Here is an 18,122-nt window from a genome sequence, read left to right as displayed (position 1 = left end):
TCCCGCCCTCTGGGAGTAAGACCCGCCCTTCCCCGCTGGCCAATGGCGGGCGCCGCTGGGAACGCCGGCTGTTGATTGGCGGCATTGGAGGCTCTCGGGGAGGGGTAGTGCACGGTGGCAGCGGCGCGGGAAGTTCTGAGGGACGCTTAGCTGTGGGAGCTGTGGTCTGGCTTCATGGAAGACTACGAGGAAGATCTGTATGGTGTGGAGGATGACTTCCAAAACCAGTTCGCAGCCGAGCTCGAAGTGCTGGCTGAGCTGGAAGGTGGGCACGGATCCTGGGTCGTGGCTGCATCCTGCTGCAGCGTGGAGAGCGGTGTGGATGGGATTGGTAACGGCTGGGAGTTCGCCTCTTGATGTGTGTTGCTGCTGTCAACCTCTGTCTCAGCAGGAACCCGGGACCTGGCTCCTTCTAGGACCCTCCAGACTCCAGCGAGCCGCCCTCCGCTAACCTTCGAAGAGGCCATCGCTGGTGGGGACACTGTCCCGCGTCCCTGCCCTGCAGGGTCGCCAGGAAATGACAAACGCAATACTAGAAAGAATGTTCGTAGGGACCAGCCCGCGCCCTCCAGTATGTCGGATTGGGGACTGAGCACTTAAGGGCGGGGAATTCTGAGGATCAGTTTTCTATTCTTTCACCTCTTTCTGCCTCTGTCTCTGCAGGCCCTATGGTCAAACGGCCCAGGTTGGACGTGGTGAAGAAGCTGAACTTTGAGCCAGATATGGAGGAGCTCTTGTATCCCGATTCCCCTCCTGGGGACATTACCCCTCCACCGAGTCCAGAGATCTTCCCTGAGATGTGGGATGCTGGGTGTGTTGCTTAAGGGCATGTAATTCTGTCTAGGAAAGCTGCCTGTCCCTCGATGAGGCTCTGGAAACGGATGTCTATGGGATGGCAAGAGGAGTGAGTGTGGGTCAGGCACCTCATTGAGAGTGACTGGAACTGCTTGTCTCTCCTAGGTACTCAGATACTAACCCTGACAAAGACCTCCTGCAGGCACCGCCAAGTCCCCGAAACCCTGTTCTGAGACGACCTCCTATCTTAGAAGATTATATCAATGTGACATCCACAAGTGGGGAACGGGCCTTTTTGGTGCTTCGGGCTGACCTCACAGGCCCTGGGGTGCAGGTGTGTGACCATGGCATGGGGTTTGTCATAGGCTCTCAGCAGGTTCCGAGGCCCGTCTCACCTGTCTGAATTGCTAGGAAAAGGCCCGCCAGGTAGTCCAGTGTTGGAAACAGCTACTTTTGAGGGTATGTGGCCTTAGAGTGCCACCTTGTACCCCATATATTAGCTTTCTGTTTTTCTTTTTCTCTTCACCCTAAATCTGACTTCCCTTGGACCAGGTCCATCTGAGGGCAGTATCCATCTCCTCTCTGATTAGGCAAGGTGTTGTCTCTGTCCCTCTGTCAGCCTTTTTTTTTTGGGGGGGGGGGGAAGGAAGGGCACTGTGGGTGCCTGCATGACCTGGGAGGGTTACGGAGATGACAAATCTGTCTTGTCCAGAACCCTATTCTGGATGTCCAATGGCGAGGTCGTGGCCAACTGGACCTGCTGGGTGTCCCCTTCGCCTCCCTGAAGGAGCAAGTTGACAGCAAGGTAGGTTTAGTGGAGTGGGGAGTTTGTCTGTTGAGTCTGGTGCTGGCTGGACTTGTCCTGACCCCAGCCTATCCTGTTTTTGTAGAGACGGCAACAACTGCTGGAGGATGCCCAACAGCTTTCAGCCACTCTACACAGGTGACTCGCACACTTCCCACCCCAAGAACCCTTGTCAGCTTGGGCATATGTGGTGGGCATGGTGACTGTTCCCTCTGTGGTGAGTCAGGGCTTGTTTCTCTCCAGCCTCAGGTCTGAAGGAGGAGAGGAGGCTGTGCTTGAGGGGCCCCCTGCAGAGGAGCCGGCCCCTGGCCAGGACACTGCTCCGCACTGCCTCTGGGTGGATGAGTTTGCACCTCAGCATTACACAGAACTGCTCAGCGATGACGTGAGCTCCCGTTCTCACTCACGTGTGACTGGCTTGCCGTATCAGCAAGGGGAAAGGGCCAGGGTCCAGTTGATGCTTGTGTTGGTGGGCCATTGGGTGCTAAGGATGATGTCGGGACTCTGAGTCAGCAGGACACCTGTTTTACTGCTAGTTGACTGTGACCTGCTGTGGGCTTTGTTAGAGGTCTGGATGTCCTAGCCCAGTGGTTCTCAACCTTCCGAACGCTGTGACCCTTTATACAGTTTCTCTGTTATAGTGACCCCCAAACGTAAAGTTATTTTCATTACTGCTTCATAACTGTAGTTTTGCTACTGTTATGAATCGTAAATATCTGTTTTCCAATGACCTTAGGTGACCCCTGTGAAAGGGTCATTGACTCCCAAGAGGGTTGTGACCCACAGGTTAAGAAGCACTGGCCTGACCTCCTGCTCTCCCTCAGCAATTGGTACCAGCTTGTTCTGGGGTGAGGCCAGAAGTTGTTGATAAGCAGGGCCTGGGCCTTCTGAGCCTCAGTGTCGCTGTCTGTGTTAAAAGTGTGGGCTTGGCAGGGCCCGCCCTCAGGCTTTGCCTCTTACAGTTTACCAACCGCTGCCTACTCAAGTGGCTGAAGCTATGGGACCTTGTGGTGTTTGGCCATGAGAGGCCTGCCCGGAAGCCCAGACCCGGTGTAGAGACCACCCGGGTTGGGAAGGAGACCACAGCCCCTGGCAAGTGGAAAAGCCATGAGCAGGCACTGGAGGAGATGCTCGAAGCGGAACTGGACCCTAGCCGTAGGCCTCGGCAGAAGGTAAACGCACCTGGGCCTATATGAACATATCTGCACTTAGGCTTTCCCCTCCGGGTAGTCTCTGCGGAGAGGGTGGTCTGTGAGGCGTCTTTAACTCTTCCAGAGTCTGTGGGTTCAAAGACATCAGGGTTGGCATCAAGCGCTAGAGTTGTGAATTTGAGGTTAAATCCATTCTCCTAAGGGTTTAGATAAAGTCAGCACAGGATGCTGGGCAGCAGGGGACAGGCTTCCGTTCCTGTCAGGTCCCCACATAGCTTGTTTCATGCACAGAGTTTTCTCCTACTCTGAGTGTTCTGGGTGTTCTCATGTAATGGCTGGAGTGTGGGGAACAGTGACCACCTTCTTTCCAGTACCTGGCTACTGGCCAGGAGCTCCCTGGAGCCTAAGGGATCAGCAGTCTGTCCTCCACTCTGACTGTAGGTGGCACTGCTGTGTGGCCCTCCAGGACTAGGCAAGACCACGCTGGCACACGTGGTTGCAAGGCATGCAGGGTATTGCGTGGTAGAGATGAATGCAAGGTGAGTAGAGGAGACCCTCATCCGGGGCTTCTGTGAGGCTGAACCTGTGGTGCAGGTCTCAAACCCTGGCTGGTGGGTAGGGCTAGGGTCCTGGATGTTGGATGTAGGTGGCTGCGGTTGGGACGTGTTTTTCGTGGCTCACTGAAGTTGGTAGCTCCATCCTGTGAGTGCCGCATCGCATCCGGCTGGGATGCCGGCCGCTACCTAGTAACTCTTGGCCTTGTTCTTCAGTGATGACCGTAGCCCCGAGGCCTTCCGTACACGCATTGAAGCAGCTACGCAAATGGAGTCGGTGCTGGGTGCGGGTGGGAGGCCCAACTGCCTGGTTATTGACGAGATCGACGGGGCCCCCACGGTGGGTCTCTGCAGCCTACGTGGGTGGGTGGTCGGGCAGGCTAGGCGCACTGGGGCTTCGGCTAACTGACCTCTTGTGTGCCTCCCTGAAGGCGGCCATCAACGTTCTTTTGGGTATCCTGAATCGCAAGGGCCCGCAGGAGGCCGAGCAAGGAGGCGCAGCTGTGGCCGCAGGGGGGCGGCGACGCAGGGCCGAGGGGGGTCTCCTAACCAGGCCTATCATCTGCATCTGCAATGATCAGTAAGTGCAGTGGGGGGCTGGGACCTTCGTAGGCAGAAGGGTCCGCTGGCCTGTCGCTCGTGTGGCCCACCGCGGGTCCTGTCCTGCAGGTTCACACCGTCTCTGAGGCAGCTGAAGCAGCAGGCGCTCCTGCTCCACGTCCCCCCAACCCTGCCCTCCAGGCTGGTGCAGCGGCTCCAGGAGGTCAGCAGGGCGGGGAGGGAGGCAGCTTCCTGGGGGAGATGCAGCTCCTATCCCGACCTCCCCTCCCATGGTCCTCCCCTCTGAGCACCCTGGTTCTGTCTTGTATCGAGCTGTCAGGTTGTCCCTATCACGGGACCTGCCCTGCACCCTCTGGCTGCCCCCAGCACAGGGCTGTTTACCTGCATCTGGGGAACCAGGTTGTGGCCACAGGGTTGGCTCTGAGGATGTGCTAGACTGGGCATGGGTCCTCTCAGCGGGGCAGACACTCTAGTGCTTATCCTGCCTCTAGATCTCCCTGCAACATGGCATGCGCTCTGACCCGGGTGCACTGGCTGCCCTCTGTGAGAAGACCGACAATGACATCCGTGCCTGCATCAACACCCTGCAGGTGGGCGAGTGGCTCGGGTAAGGCAGGGTGGGATGAGAGTGGCTGCTGCTTACTCTGCCCTTTGCCAGTTTCTGTATGGGCGGGGCCGGCGGGAGCTGAGTGTGAAGGATGTGCAGACCGCTCACGTCGGCCTGAAGGACCAGCGCAAGGGGCTGTTCTCTGTGTGGCAGGAGGTCTTCCAGTTGCCCAGGACTCAAAGGTAGGTGGCCCAAGTGGTCTGAGTGGGCCAGCCTTGGTCCGGATGTCTCAGTTGCCTAGAGCCCTTAGATACCGCCTGACACTACTGGGGCTCCAGGACAGCTGTTTGATCTCACTGTGTCCTCTCGGTAGGGTCCTGACTTGGGTTGGGGGCCCAGTTTCTACCCCAAGGGGCGTTGGCTAGAGCTTCCTAAATCTGTGGCCTAGAGGGCGGCTCTCCCTGACCTTACCTTAGTTCAGGGAGAGTCTTTTGCTCCTAGATGGCTCTGCTTAGAGACTCTTGTGCCTTCAGAGTGATATAAAACAGACCAGCCAGGGTTTCCTCCAGCATTGTGGCCAGGATGGCTGCTGACACCTTTGCTTTCACTGGGTGTGGCCCCAGCCTCAGCACCCTCTACTTTCAGGCGACTCGTGGGCCGGGACCTGATGCTGCCAGCCCATGCTCTCCTGCTCAGTGATGGTGACAAGGGCTCTCTGACCCTGGCCTCCCAGCGCTTCTACCACATCCTGCGTGTGACCACCTCTGCGGGCGAGCATGAGAAGGTTGTCCAGGTACCTGTGCCCACCTCAGCTCTCGTGACGCTAGTACTAAATGAGTAGATACTGAACTGAAGATGTTCTGGGGGGGTTCCAAAGTAAAGGGTGTGGATGGACGGGTGTCAGGCATCTGGGGGGAGGGGAGGATCAAGGATGGGCCACAGGGAAGACCCTCAGGCCCAAAAGGGAACTAAAGGAATAATGTTGGAGGTGACAGAAGGTGGGGATGAGTTTTAGGCTGGTGTGGGAACCATTTGGAGAGCCCTGTGAGGTACATGCTGGGGCCTGGGCTTACAGGGACTAGATACTAGCGGGGGGTGCCCATGGTATGGAGAACAGATAGAGAGGAACGCACTTGAGCAAGCGACATAGCCTACCCTACTCCCCAAGGGCCTGGCTTAAGCTGCTTCCAGCTCTAAGCAGCTTTGGATTAGCAGTTGGGAATCCACTGACAATCTGGAAATGAGCAGTTTATAGGGGGGAGGGGGTATGGCCAGTGGGAACTGGACTCTGGGGCACAGGCAAGCTGGGGCAGCTGTGTCCTGAACTTTGCGGATGTAGCTTTCTGCTCTAACTTCTGGAAGGGTGGGGGACTGGAGCACATGCCGCCTCCTCGCTCGTCTCAGGGCCTCCATTAGACTAGTAGGTCCTTCCCTGGTTTTGGCAGCTGATCCCTACACCTTGGACTTCACAGAGCAGGAGCTAGTGGAAGGGTCCTGAGACTGATGCTCACACTGTGGGGAGATGAGGGCATCAGAGGGTCAGGACCTGCCTACTCCTGCAGGGTTCATGGCCTGCTCTCCGCTCTTAGGGCCTGTTCGACAACTTTCTACGCCTTCGGCTTCGGGACTCCAGCCTGGGTACCGTGTGCTGTGCCCTCGACTGGCTGGCCTTTGATGACCTGCTGGAGCAGGCTGCCCACCATGGCCAGAGCTTCCAGTTACTGCGCTACTTGCCCTTCTTGTCTGCGGCCTTCCATGTGCTTTTCGCCTCCAGCCATGTGCCACGGATTGCTTTCCCCAGCAGCCAACAGGAGGTGTGTCATCTGCAGAGTTTGTGCTTAGGGTCTGGCTCCGGGGGGTTCTGCTCACCTGGCTCTGGCTCACTTTCTGTCTTAGGCCCAGACTAGGATGAGCCAGACAAGGAACCACATACAGACACTGGTGTCAGGCATGGCACCGGCCACGCGCAGCCAGGCCACACCACAGGCCCTCGTTCTAGATACTCTCTGCCTGCTCCTGGATGTCCTCGCACCCAAGATGCGCCCCGTGAGTATCAGATATGGAGGAAAGGGCGGAGTTTGTGGCCCAGGTGGCTCTGGGCATTGCCCAGTTGCCCAACCTGTGCCCTCTTGACCCTAGGTGAGCACACAGCTGTACAGTGCCCGCGAGAAGCAGCAGTTGTCCAACCTTGTGGGCACCATGCTTGCTTACAGTCTCACCTACCACCAGGAGCGCACGCCTGATGGGCAGTACCTCTACAGGCTGGAGCCGTGAGTGCCCCTGTGCCTGGGGACATGCAGTGTGTGTGCCAAAGCCAGTGTGGTCTTGGTGAGGTGTCCAAGGGGTTGTGGGTTGCAGTTTAGGTCTGGCACAAATGTGGCTGGCACTAGGCCTCGTCCTAGGCCAGACACAATTTTGATTCCAAGTTTCAGTATAGGGTTCATATGACCTCTGTCCATCCCAGGGTGGCTAGCCTGTGTGTCTGCAGCTCCTTGGGGCTCTAAGAGGGCTCGAGGCACAGCAGCAGCAGCAACCTTTTTATCCTACAGTTTAGTGACGGTCTCCTGGTGTCCCTGCCTGTTCTTGCTCCCTCTCTATAGCCCCGTGCGTGTCCCTTGTCTTCTCCACTTACAGTTGGGGAAGCCCCAGCTACCACAGGGTTAGGATGTAGCACTATCAGGACCTTGCCCTACACCCAAGATCTTGAACTTGGTGTATGGGTTGGTGCCCCAGGCAGACCCTGGCCCTACTGACCCCACACCCTAGCTCTTAGACTTGGTGCAACAGGCAGACTACCTCTGCTGACTGGTATCCCGGTATCTTGCCTCACCCACCTGGGCAGGAATGTGGAAGATGTCTGCCGCTTCCCTGAGCTACCTGCCCGCAAGCCCCTCACCTACCAGGCTAAGCAGCTTATTGCCCGGGAGATTGAAATGGAGAAGATGCGGAGGGCAGAGGCTTTGGCCTGGGCTCGAGGTGGCCCCCAGGTAAGTTTGCCCCTGGTGTTGAGACAGTGTACAACATCAGTGGTTTGGCCTTGGCCAGCAGGCTCTCATGCTTCCATTCAGGTGGACCAGGGTCCCTCAGGGCCTGCAAGCCTGTGGATGGACAGTGGGGACAAGGGGGCAAGGCAGCCTGCCCCACGTAACCATGAACAGCGCCTAGAACACATCATGAAGAGAGCAACTGTGCAGGAGCAGGTGTGTGTGTGTGTGTGTGTGTGTGTGTGTGTGTGTGTGTGTTGGGGGTAGGGGACTGGAGCAAGATGATTACCAGAGGGTGGGGCTTGCCCCAATCCTAAGGAGCCACCTGTTGCTCTCAGAAAGTGGGCAGCGGTTAGGAAAGGTCCTCCTAGTCGCAGGCCTTGCTCAGAGGCCTTGGGAGTCTCCTCTCACATGGGGAAGGCCTAGGTGTGCCTGCTTGTCCACTGGCAACCTGACGGCCCTCTTTTCTGCTAGCCTGAGAGGGACTTCTTTGGACGTGTGGTCATCAGGAAAGTGGCAGTCCCGAGCAGAGGTGTGTATGGGTCACAGAAGGAAGGGAGAGGGTGGAGACATGGGCTGGGGTCTGCTGAGGTGCAACCTTTTGGTCCCTGCAGAGATTGAGGCCCCCCAGAAGGACACGGACGAGTGGCGAATGGGTGTGGCAGTGGGCAGGAGTGAGGTGTGGTTCCGGTTCAACGAGGGCGTCTCAAATGCTGTTCGGCGCAGCCTGTACATCAGGGACCTGTTGTAGCCCTGCTGCCCCAGGACATGAGATCGCACTGACTCCCACGGGGAATGTACTACAGCAGAGACACCGGAGAAGTCTATTTATAAAGTCACACCTTACAGAGAGTGTGGGTCAGGCTCATAGGATGGTGCACTTGGCTTTCTCTACCCAAGGGTTGTTCTTCATCAGGTCTGGGTTCAGGAAGGGGTCCTTGGGGATTCCATCCTCAATCCACTTGAGAAGCCTGTGAGTGGGGAGTTTCAGTGAGTGTCGGTCATTCCCATGGCACCTGCCCACTGGGGTGTGAGGTCCTGGTTCACACAAGGGGCAGTGGCTGGACAGGTAAATGACACACATCATGGGGCACTCACTCGGGGATGGTCTTGGACGACATCTCCCTCTTGAAGGCCAGTTGGTACTTGAGGCTCTCTACCTCCTTCTTCATCTGGGGTACATCCCACTCCTCCATGGCGTCGGGGGCGTCGGTGGTAGCCAGCCTGAGGCTGGTGGGCAGGAGAAGCGAAAGAGCTGGGTCTCCAGCCCCCACCCCCACCCTATCCCACCCTCAGCCCCAGGACAGAGGGAGATCCTGGAACCTGCTGCCCACTGGATCATACCACCCATTGGTCCTTCCTGAGGTCGGTCTGCAGTGGTGTTGGCAAAGGGCCTGGACAGGGCCACAGGGACCCACTAACGAGACCCCTGGGTCTTCTCTACCCAGTGGGGCTGATTAGCTGCAGAGCAAACTTTCCGTTCTTGACTGGGCAAATGAGCCTGAGAAGGCCCAGCCCTGGATTTGGAGGACAGACTGATCCCTGCCTAGGGAGATTAAAACACGGACTTCTGAGTATCCAGAGCAGCCCCCATCCTTCCAGACCCACTTCTAACTCAGACCCTGGGTGCGATGAGTGCCCTGAGATGCTGGGTGCTGCCTGGCCCTCCTGGATGCCTGTTTTGCATGGGCAAAGAGGCTGAGAGGCCAAGTTAATCGCGGGGCTGGGAGGATTTGGCTGCAATTTGCATGTAGGGTGGGGTATGTGCAGAACGTCTGGGGACACAGGCCTTTCAGCAAGCCCAGGATTTGGGAGGTGGGTAGCCTTCCTGAGACCAGTGTTTTCAGACCCAATCACTGACCTGCCTAGGGAGAACTGTCAGTGGAGCACAACAACGGGCCTCCCTTTACCCTCCCTATCTAGGTGCACTCCAAAAGACCAAGTCTCCGGTTCTCCCTCCAATCACAGCTTCCACGACCTTGAGAGGGGTCTGGCACCGACTGCCAGACACATCCGGGCAAAGCTTCTATCCCGGGATGCTGCGCTGAGCTGGCTTTGGGGAGAGCCTAGGACCCAGCCTTTAGAGTGGCCCATCCTAAAGAGGTGGCAGGTCTCGCAAGGAACCAGTGAGAGGTTGGGTGGGCTAGTATTCCTGGTTGTGTGGGGCCGCCTGCAGAGTACCTTTCCCAGAGACCCCAAGTTACAGTGCCCCACCCTGCTAGGTACTCCCGCGCCCCACACGCCGACAGGCACGTGGGCGGAGGATCAGCTGCGGGTCCTCCACAAATGGGAGCACCTGGGCTGGGGGCATGGCCCACCACTGGCCCTACCTGCGCTGCTGCCGCCGCCGGAGCCCGGCCGCCGGTGCACCCCGAGACGCCCCCGGCCAGGCGCACGGCGGCGCACACGGGCACTGCGGGCGGCGCGCACGGCGCAGGACAGACGCGCCCCCGTCGCGCAGCGATGGCTCCTGCGCCGCTGGACTCGATCTGTCGGCCGCCCCGCCCCTGAGGCCCGGAGGCAGTTGCCCTGGTCCCAGGAGTTAGAATTAGCCTAGGGGTCCCACCTGGTCAAGCCCTAGAGCCCTGGAGTCTATTCCCCCCTCGGTGTGAGGGTTCTGTTCATTGGACTTACTTTTGGAGGAGACAGCAATAGCAGAGATGACAAGGGCCGAGGGATCTGTGGAGTGAGGCTGGGTTGTCCGAGTCCGGGGAGCCCAGGCAGCCGCCCCGCCCACTCTTGCCACCTGGGGCCTTGGTACCGCCTTCACAGGGTTGGGCTGACCCCAAGAGCTCCCTGGTCTCCCCTGGGGTGGGACATGCAGCAGTAGGAGCTAGTCCCGGCTCTCCTGGGTCAGCTACAACTGCTGGCAACCCAGTTCGACAATCTTGTGATACTTACTGGGACCAGAGTCCTAAACAGCAAAATATGCCCCTCCCAACGAGGCTTCTCTGGTCAGGGCCTTCTTATGCTACCAGGCAGCTGGGAAGAGGGGGTGGGAGCAGAACACTTCCCACTGTGGTCTTGCAGCCCACCGGGTGCAGGTGACCTTCGGTGTTGTCCACTTATGGAAGGCTGGGGGTCATCCCGCAGAATTCCAGGACATGAGCCTCACCTGGAAGGTCTTCAGGCCTCCCTCCATAGCACTCCCACCTTCTGGCGCCTTCCTCATTCCCAGACAATGACTTCAAAAGAACCCATGGTTGGATAGGGTGTGGGGGCCTCGGGTGTGAAGGCTCACTCATCTCCAGCTTGGGGGATGAGTAGGCCAGTTTCTTGACTGATGCTGGATGGCCTTTGGATAGGGAGAAGAGTACTTCCTCAGCCACAGGATTTTGAGCCCTGTGCCCGGCAACCACCTCCCTATTCCCCAGAGACTCTGTAATGGGGCAGTGGGCTAGCCCTGCCTTCAACTAACCAGAGCAGCTCCCCCCTTTCCCAATGTCACTGTCAGAGGTACACTTCACCAACTCTTGTGGGAGCTGTGCTCTGGGGACCTTCATATGACGCAGGCTGCAACAGCAGCCTGTGGGGGAGGAGCAAGCCTGTCCTGGGAGGCAGGGCCAGTACCTTCTGGGTCCTCTGTGGGCTGGAGGTTTGTTGAGTGTCCCTTACCTAGACAACAGGATAGGTCAGAGTTAGAGGGACGGGAACAGTTCAGAGCCCACCCTGCCCAGGAGATGGCCTGGACCCCTGCAGGTATGATCAAAAGACAGACCAGGTCCCGGTCCCTTGGACTCTCAGGACCATCAGTCACACAGCAGGCTTCCCTGGTGTTGATCAGTGAAATGGGGTCACCAAGCTTCCCTGGCCCCTGATGTGCATCAACATGTGGTTAGATCAGGAGGCATCTCTGGAACTGGGGCACGCTAGGGAGCCGAGAGATTACTTATCATGGATTTGGAGTTGGGGGAGCTTAAGGTTAATGGTGCCAGGCCTCAGGGCAGATGTTGCTCTTCCTGGTAGGGTGGAGGGCTGTCATATCTCCTGGGTCCTGTGCTCACCTTCCCTCCCCACGCCTTTTGTGTGCCCTGAACTAGATGCACACCCTAACACTTAGGCTGCCATGGATGTCTGACAGGAGAAAAGCTGGGAGAGCCACCAGAGTACAGTGACAATAGGGAGGAAGGGGGCCAGCCACTCTAGAGGCTGAAGGACTAGGTAGCCTCCAGAAGGCCCCAGGGTGCCTACATTCACTGAGATGAGGTAATATTTCTGACTGCTCTCCAGTGGGACAATCTGAACCCTCAGGTGGGTTCCACGACTTGGGGAGTTCCTATTGCTGAGACAGTACGTAGTGTCACCGGCCTGCTTCAGTGTCACCAACCCAGCCCCAAGGCTCAGGATTCAATTTTATAACTATTTATTTGTTTGTTTGTTTGTTTGTTTATTGAAACAGGGTTTCTCTGTATAGCCCTGGCTGTCCTGGAACTCACTCTGTAGACCAGGCTGGCCTCGAACTCAGAAATCCGCCTGCCTCTGCCTCCCAAGTGCTGGGATTAAAGGTGTGCGCCACCACGCCCAGCTTTATACAATTTATTAGACTCAGAGAAGTCAGTTAGGGGCTGACCAAGACAAGGGAGTGAGCCCTGGAGAGGCAACAGGTATACAATTTATTAGACTCAGAGAAGTCAGTGGGGGCTGACCAAGACAAGGGAGTGAGCCCTGGAGAGGCAACGCCCTAAAGGCAGCCAGGTCTTGGATCTCTGTCAAGAGGGCTCCCCACCCTCCACAATGGAGGCCAGGGGCATCTCAGGGTGCACCGGTGGCTGGGCTCTGGCTGGGACAGCAGCACAAGTAGGGCCAGTGATAGGCCATGCCCCTGCTCCAATCTGTGCAGGACCCACAAGCAGATCTACATCTGTTAGCCAGGTGAGGTAGGTCCTCTAACTCAAGCACTTGGGAGGCAGGGGATCTCTGTGAATTTTAGGCCAACCTGATTTACATAGTTCCAGGTCAGCTAAAGTCTCAGAAACATCAAGAATCCATCATAAAAAACAAACAAACAAACAAACAAACAGAAAACCTCCAAAGATACCATCTGTTCTGAACTTGTGAGTCCCTGTCCGGGCTGAAACAATGACCCCATGGCTCCTTAGTTCCCACCCTTCTACCCAAATGGAAACTTCCTAAATGTCCATCCCCGGCCTCTCGTGCAGGAAGCAGTGTGGAGGGGTCTTGATGCTAGAGCACAGAGGTAACAGGATGCAAAAGGTTTGTGAGATGCCTGCTGCAGTGGCATCTATGTTTACCCCTAGTGCTCTCCCGGCAGGAGGATCTCTCTGATTTGAGGGCATGCTGGTCTAGATATAGAGTTCCAGGACAGCCAGGGCTCAAAGGGGAAACAAACCCCACTCCCTGTCCCCAGCTTGATGGAAGAAGGACTTTCAGGAAAGAATACAGTACACCGCCGATCCACAGGTGGGAGCCGTCATCCCTCGGGCTCCTTTATGAAATTAGGACATTAACTGGGTGAGTACACACAGGGTTCCTTCCGCTGGCCTAGAAATGGCCTCCTCAGCTAGAGAGCTCCTAATAGAAGAGACCTTGTCCCAGCCCAGCCACACCTGGAGCCCCGCTCTGATGCTCTGATGGCTCTGGGGCAGCCGGGCTGGGCCCACTGCTTTATCCTTAGGTCTCCAGGAGTGGTGAGGGCGATGATGGGTAAACCGGACAAGGAAGCAGTCCAGACACTCCATGGAGAGCGCAGCCCCCTACTCCAGATGGCTGATTCTCTCACAAATTAAAGGACAAAGGTCAAAGCTGTGCCCAAGCCAAGGGCAAAGAACACAAGTTGGCCATTCTCTACCTATGTTGACCTGAGGAGGCTGGACATGTGACCTGTGACCCCGAAGGCTGTCAGGATCCGTGGAACCCTTTTTTTTGGTGGGGGGAGAAGCTGGGCCAGGCTGGGCCTTTCAGCCTTGGGGGAAGGGCTGTTGGGCAGGTTGGCAACAACCCGTTAACTTTATTCTTATCCCCACAGGCCACAGAAGCCAACTGGGACTGGGAAAATGCTGTTTCTCTCTCTCTTTTTTTTTTTTTTTTTTTTTTTTTTTTTTTTTTTTTGGTTTTTTGAGACAGGGTTTCTCTGTATAGCTCTGGCTGTCCTGGAACTCACTTGGTAGACCAGGCTGGCCTCAAACTCAGAAATCCGCCTGCCTCTGCCTCCTGAGATTAAAGGCCTGTGCCACCAGGCCCGGCATGCTGTTTCTCTTAACCAGCTCTTAACAGACATTTCAAAAATAGTATCTTAGAAAGCCTGGAAGTGGTTTTCAAAAATAATCCAGACAACTACAAGAAGCAATGCTGTGTTGGGGAGATGGCTCAGTGATTAAAACTCTTGCTTTGTAAGTGTGAGGGTGTGAGTGTGGCTCCCCAGTGCCCACACAAATGTCGGTGGGGTGGGTGCAGTAGCTGCCCAGTAACCCCAGTATTTTAAGGTAGAGAGAAAGTGTGGCTTGAATGAGAATGGTCCTCAAAGACTCAGGTATTCGCATGTTAATCTGCAGCTGGTGAACTGCTTGGCAAGGATTAGGAGGTGTGGCCTTGTGGAAGTAGGTGTGGCCTTGTGGAAGTAGGTGTGGCCTTAGTGGAGGAGGTGTGGCCTTGTGGAAGTAGGTGTGGCCTTGTGGAAGTAGGTGTGGCCTTAGTGGAGGAGGTGTGTGAGCTTTGAAGTTTCAAAAGCCCATTCCTGGCCCTCCCTCTCCTCTCTGTCTGCTGTCTGTGGATCAAGCTCTTGGCCATCGCTCTAGCACCATGCCTGTCTGCTTCCGGTCTGCCACGATGATCGTGAGCTAATGCTCTGAAACTGTAAGCAAACCTCTGGCTAACCGCTCTCTTTTGTAAGCATTGTCTCAGTTCTAGCGTTTCCTCCCAGCAGTAGAGCAGTCACTGAGACGCAGAGGATCTCTGGAACAAGCTGACTAACCAGACGATTGTGCTGGTGAACACTGGGCTCAATTGGGAGACCCTCCCTGCTTCAGTGAGCTACTGAAGAGGGATTGAGGAAGACTCCTGATGTCACCCTTAGGTCTGCACACAAATACCCACACACATGGATGTGCATATATGTATATATATATATATATATATATATATATATATATACATATATATATGTATATATATATACACACACACACACACACACACCTCCTCCAAGCACACACACATGTGAATACACACCACACATACAGACACACAGAGGAAAGGGGGGTAATGTTGTTCCAAGGAAGGCCCATCTAGGTAGCTCTGCTCTTGTCCAGTTCCACCTCTGGAGACAGCTGAGCACAGTGTAGGGACACAGACTCCATGCCCCTGTCTTAGGAAATTAGAGGTATCTTAACTGGGTTGACTGAAGTCCTGGGTACCAGGTGATGATGGTGAACTGATGGGCTGTTTCAGAGAAAGGCCTGCTGGAGACACGGGCGTCTCTCTGCTAACAACTCTGTGACTTGGGTCTGGTGGTTCGATGCTTGTGTGCAGCCTGGTGCTTGGGAGGCTGAAGGAGGATTGCCTGAAGTTCAACGCTAGCTTAAGCTACACTGTGAGATATGAGAGAGGTGGGGGTGGCTGATCCTGCCTAGTGTGGGGCAGGAGTAGGCATTAGGAGAATGCAAAAGCAAAGCCCACACCTAATGGTGGCACCATATGGGGTCCATCTGACACTGTGCTTCCTGCCCAAGGATTGGGGTCACTGTCCCTGGAAGAGCAACAACCACCATTCCGCGTGCTTGCTCTTTGTGGATAGCAGCAGGTTATATCAGGGCACTGCTCGCTGGACCTCAGCATGGAGGGGAGGGGCAGACACGAGCATCAACTCAGATACACTTCCAACACAGGCCATGTTGCTGAGCTGAGGGCAGCACGGCTCCAGGGGTTTCAGGGAGTATGTTTCTGTGTTTTTGCACCTCCCCTGACACCCAGGGTGGGGCCCATGGGCATGGTCTCTCCCTAAAGATAAGGATAGTGTCTAGCAGCTGTTGTGTGGTCTGGGCAGCCTAGGGTATGCCGAAGGTGAGGTTGTGTGTGGAATGTCATGGTGGGAACAGTCCAGCTGGCATCCTGTGTTGAGAGTGGATAGATGAGCCCACTGCGTGCTCTGTCCAGAGCACCCTCCTTCCCATCCAAACTGTCTATGGTACCTGTGCGCTTACCTGCATGATAGCTCTCAGTGGAAGCCATGGGTCTCACCTGCTGCTGCCTCGAGGAGTGATGTGTGGCCACACCCTAACTAAGAAAGCTGGAGCCTGGCTTTGGAAATACAGGATTCCTCTCACGTTGTAATGTTAAGGTTCACTTCCTTTGTCACTAGGAGTGTTCTCAGGACAAAGTCTGTGCACATCATCTTCTATAATTTCTGGGAGTCCATTCTATTCCAGTGGGAGGGTGTCTCTACAGACAGTCATATTACATGTGTCCCTCTAGTCCTGGGTCTGTGCCTGAGCCAGGGATAAGGGTCAAGAGATGCCTTGAGTGTGTAGTCGCTGGTTAGCATGTGAGGAGGGGCCAGGCTCCAGATCCCTGGGTAGCTAGAATGTCTTCAGGAGCTTCTGTGCTTGTCACCTGGCTTATTCACTTTTTTAGCCTTGAGCTCTCTACACAGGGACCCTGTCTTGTACCTGGAGCCAGATCTGGCCAATGACTTCTCAGAAACAGTCAAATACTAATCCTAGAACCTGCTCCTGTCCACAGCCTGTCCTCATGCCTGCCCTCTCTCATAGACCTTTGGTGGCATAGGTATCATGGGAACTGGTCTTCCTTCCCTACCTCATGTGTGGATGAAACCTTGCCACTTGAAAACTGCAATGTGGAAACAGCTGGGGGAGGAGAACTGACTGACCATGCCATGTGGTCAGGACTGAGTCCAGAGGCAGTGGTGTAACCGATTCTTATTGTGCAAATGAAAGGTTGGTGACTCATAGCTATCAATAGAGAAGTCTTGTGGGGGCAAGAACACTGTGTACAGGGCACCGCGGTATAGATGAGCTCCATGGCAGGGTCTCCTGTGTTGGTTTTGGGGTCTTCTCAGTGCCACATATGCACTGCTATGTCTGCAGACTGCCTGACCTGCTGTACCACGTGTTGGCTCATGCCAGTCACTTCCAAAACTACCCAGGGCATCATGTGTGCAAAGAAGTGACCACAAGTGACTCTGCCTGCCTTAGTTAGGGATTCATTGCTCTGAAGAGACACCATGACCAAGGCAACTCTTATACCCAAAACGTTTGATTGGGGCTGGCTTATAAGTTTCAGAGGTTTAGTTCATTATCATCATGGAGGAAGCATGGTGACACACAGGCAGCCATGGTGCTGGAGGAGCCAAGAGTTCTACATCTGGATCCACAGGCAGCCAGGAGGAGGCTCTCATTCCACACTGGGCAGAGCTTGAACACTAGGAGACCTCAAAGCCCGCCTACATTGTGACACACTTCCTCCAACAAGACCACACCCACTCCCATAAGGCCACACCTCTGAATACTGCTACTCCCTGTGGGTCAAGCATTCAAACACATGAGTCTATGGGGGGCCAAATCTATTCAAACCACCACACTGCCCATCTCCTGTCATCTAAGTGCCCTTAGACTGAGTGAATTCAGGTATCTTACTTGTTGGATCTTTGGGGTCTGTCTGCTAAGGTGGTCCTCTGTGTGCTTTTGGCTCTTCCTGCAGAGGCTGAGTTTGATACAGGCCCTGGTGTAGTACTGGGACTTCATGGAGACAGACATATAACATAAGACCATAGCTGTAAGAGGCTGTCAGACATCAGAACAGATGAAGGCCCTAAAGCATTGCCCTCCTAGGAATCTGCCCTTTACTGTTCTGTGTTTTCTGGTCTGTCAGCTTTAATCCTGACCAGTTAAGTCACCAGAGGAGTATCAGTTTTTCACCCTAACAGGCAACCAGTTGTAGGCTCCTAAAAGTGGTCAGCAGTCTGTGCTTGATTAGGATAGCGTCAGGTCAAAAGGTGGATAGACATGATAAGGTTTTGAGGTCCCTTTACATCTCGTACATTAGTGACAAACGTGCCCTGACCAGTCAGCCTTGAACTCCACACCCACCCACAGAGGCCCAGACCTGCTGACCCTGTAGAAAGCAAAGTGGGCTTCCTCATGTCCGGGATCTGGTATCCTGGTACATCCTGTGAGATGGAGCAGGCCTCTCTCATGGATCTCTAGGCCTCCTTGCTATGAGGCTGTGAGGACCAGCACCTCATTTCAAAAACGGATAGGGGTTTGATTGTCCATTTCTGAAGTGGGAGCAAGGCAGGTGGAGTGAAGGCAATGCCGGAAAGAGCTCGTGAACATCGGTAGAGAGGACTGGGGGCTTCCTCAGCTCCTGTGGTACTCATGGCCTCTCTGTGGCTCAGCCATTGGTCTCAGGGCAGCCCCAAAGGAAGATTCAACACAGCAAAGCCGACTGTGGAAGCCAGGAGGGAGGCCATCTTTGTAGCCTACCTGTGTACATTCTTCCTTCTGAGCTGTGCCCTGATCTAGGCAGAAGCCAGATTAAAGGTGGATCTTGCTACTGCAAAAGGTCTGGATTAAAAGTAGGTGCGGTTATTTGAATAAGAATGGTCCCCACCCACAGTCATCTATAGGATAGAACACAGAGACCCCAATGGAGGAGCTAGAGAAATTACCCAAGGAACTGAAGGGGTCTGCAACCCTATAGGTGGAACAACAATATGAACTAATCAGAACCCCCAGAGTCCGTGTCTCT

The 18,122-nt window shown here is 55.3% G+C and overlaps 2 protein-coding genes across 4 annotated transcripts; one reads left to right on the top strand and one right to left on the bottom strand.

Moving 5' to 3' along the window:
* The first annotated feature begins 96 nt into the window (after positions 1-96).
* Chtf18 (chromosome transmission fidelity factor 18) lies at positions 97-8,265 on the top strand. Of its 2 annotated transcripts, none has more exons than XM_021221255.1 (22): positions 97-265; positions 392-571; positions 664-811; positions 961-1,129; positions 1,508-1,600; positions 1,686-1,738; positions 1,844-1,985; positions 2,563-2,772; positions 3,193-3,290; positions 3,522-3,645; positions 3,737-3,885; positions 3,975-4,068; positions 4,358-4,456; positions 4,525-4,655; positions 5,059-5,206; positions 6,003-6,227; positions 6,310-6,459; positions 6,553-6,683; positions 7,256-7,400; positions 7,482-7,613; positions 7,872-7,929; positions 8,012-8,265. In XM_021221255.1, the coding sequence occupies exons 1-22, from the start codon at positions 175-177 to the stop codon at positions 8,146-8,148; spliced, it is 2,907 nt and encodes a 968-aa protein (XP_021076914.1). In that variant the 5' UTR covers positions 97-174; the 3' UTR covers positions 8,149-8,265. The 2 variants fall into 2 exon arrangements, with proteins under 2 accessions (XP_021076914.1, XP_029388863.1); XM_029533003.1 differs by having other exon boundaries at positions 142-265; positions 389-571; positions 8,012-8,229.
* Positions 8,194-10,131, bottom strand: Gng13 (G protein subunit gamma 13). 2 transcript variants are annotated; one of them, XM_021221256.2, is made up of 3 exons: positions 10,032-10,131; positions 8,496-8,627; positions 8,194-8,368 (listed from the first exon to the last, which is right to left on the bottom strand). In XM_021221256.2, exons 2-3 carry the CDS (start codon positions 8,591-8,593, stop codon positions 8,263-8,265), a joined length of 204 nt encoding a protein of 67 aa, XP_021076915.1. In that variant the 5' UTR covers positions 8,594-8,627; positions 10,032-10,131; the 3' UTR covers positions 8,194-8,262. The 2 variants fall into 2 exon arrangements, with proteins under 2 accessions (XP_021076915.1, XP_021076916.1); XM_021221257.2 differs by lacking the exon at positions 10,032-10,131 and adding an exon at positions 9,728-9,781.
* Positions 10,132-18,122: the final 7,991 nt, after the last annotated feature.

Source organism: Mus pahari, chromosome 21 (genome assembly GCF_900095145.1).
Source record: "Mus pahari chromosome 21, PAHARI_EIJ_v1.1, whole genome shotgun sequence".
In the NCBI taxonomy this organism is placed as follows: domain Eukaryota; kingdom Metazoa; phylum Chordata; class Mammalia; order Rodentia; family Muridae; genus Mus; species Mus pahari.
The sequence above is the reverse complement of the archived record's forward strand: the minus strand, read 5'-3'. Positions and strand labels throughout refer to the sequence as shown.

Excerpts from the sequence above, each read along its gene's own strand:
- Gng13 (XM_021221256.2), bottom strand. The coding sequence starts at position 8,593 with ATGGAGGAGTGGGATGTACCCCAGATGAAGAAGGAGGTAGAGAGCCTC. Across the intron at positions 8,369-8,495 it reads TCGTCCAAGACCATCCCCGA|GCTTCTCAAGTGGATTGAGG; the intron begins GTGAGTGCCCCA and ends CCCCACTCACAG.
- Chtf18 (XM_029533003.1), top strand. The coding sequence starts at position 175 with ATGGAAGACTACGAGGAAGATCTGTATGGTGTGGAGGATGACTTCCAA. Across the intron at positions 572-663 it reads GGACCAGCCCGCGCCCTCCA|GCCCTATGGTCAAACGGCCC; the intron begins GTATGTCGGATT and ends CTGTCTCTGCAG. Across the intron at positions 1,130-1,507 it reads TCACAGGCCCTGGGGTGCAG|AACCCTATTCTGGATGTCCA; the intron begins GTGTGTGACCAT and ends TGTCTTGTCCAG.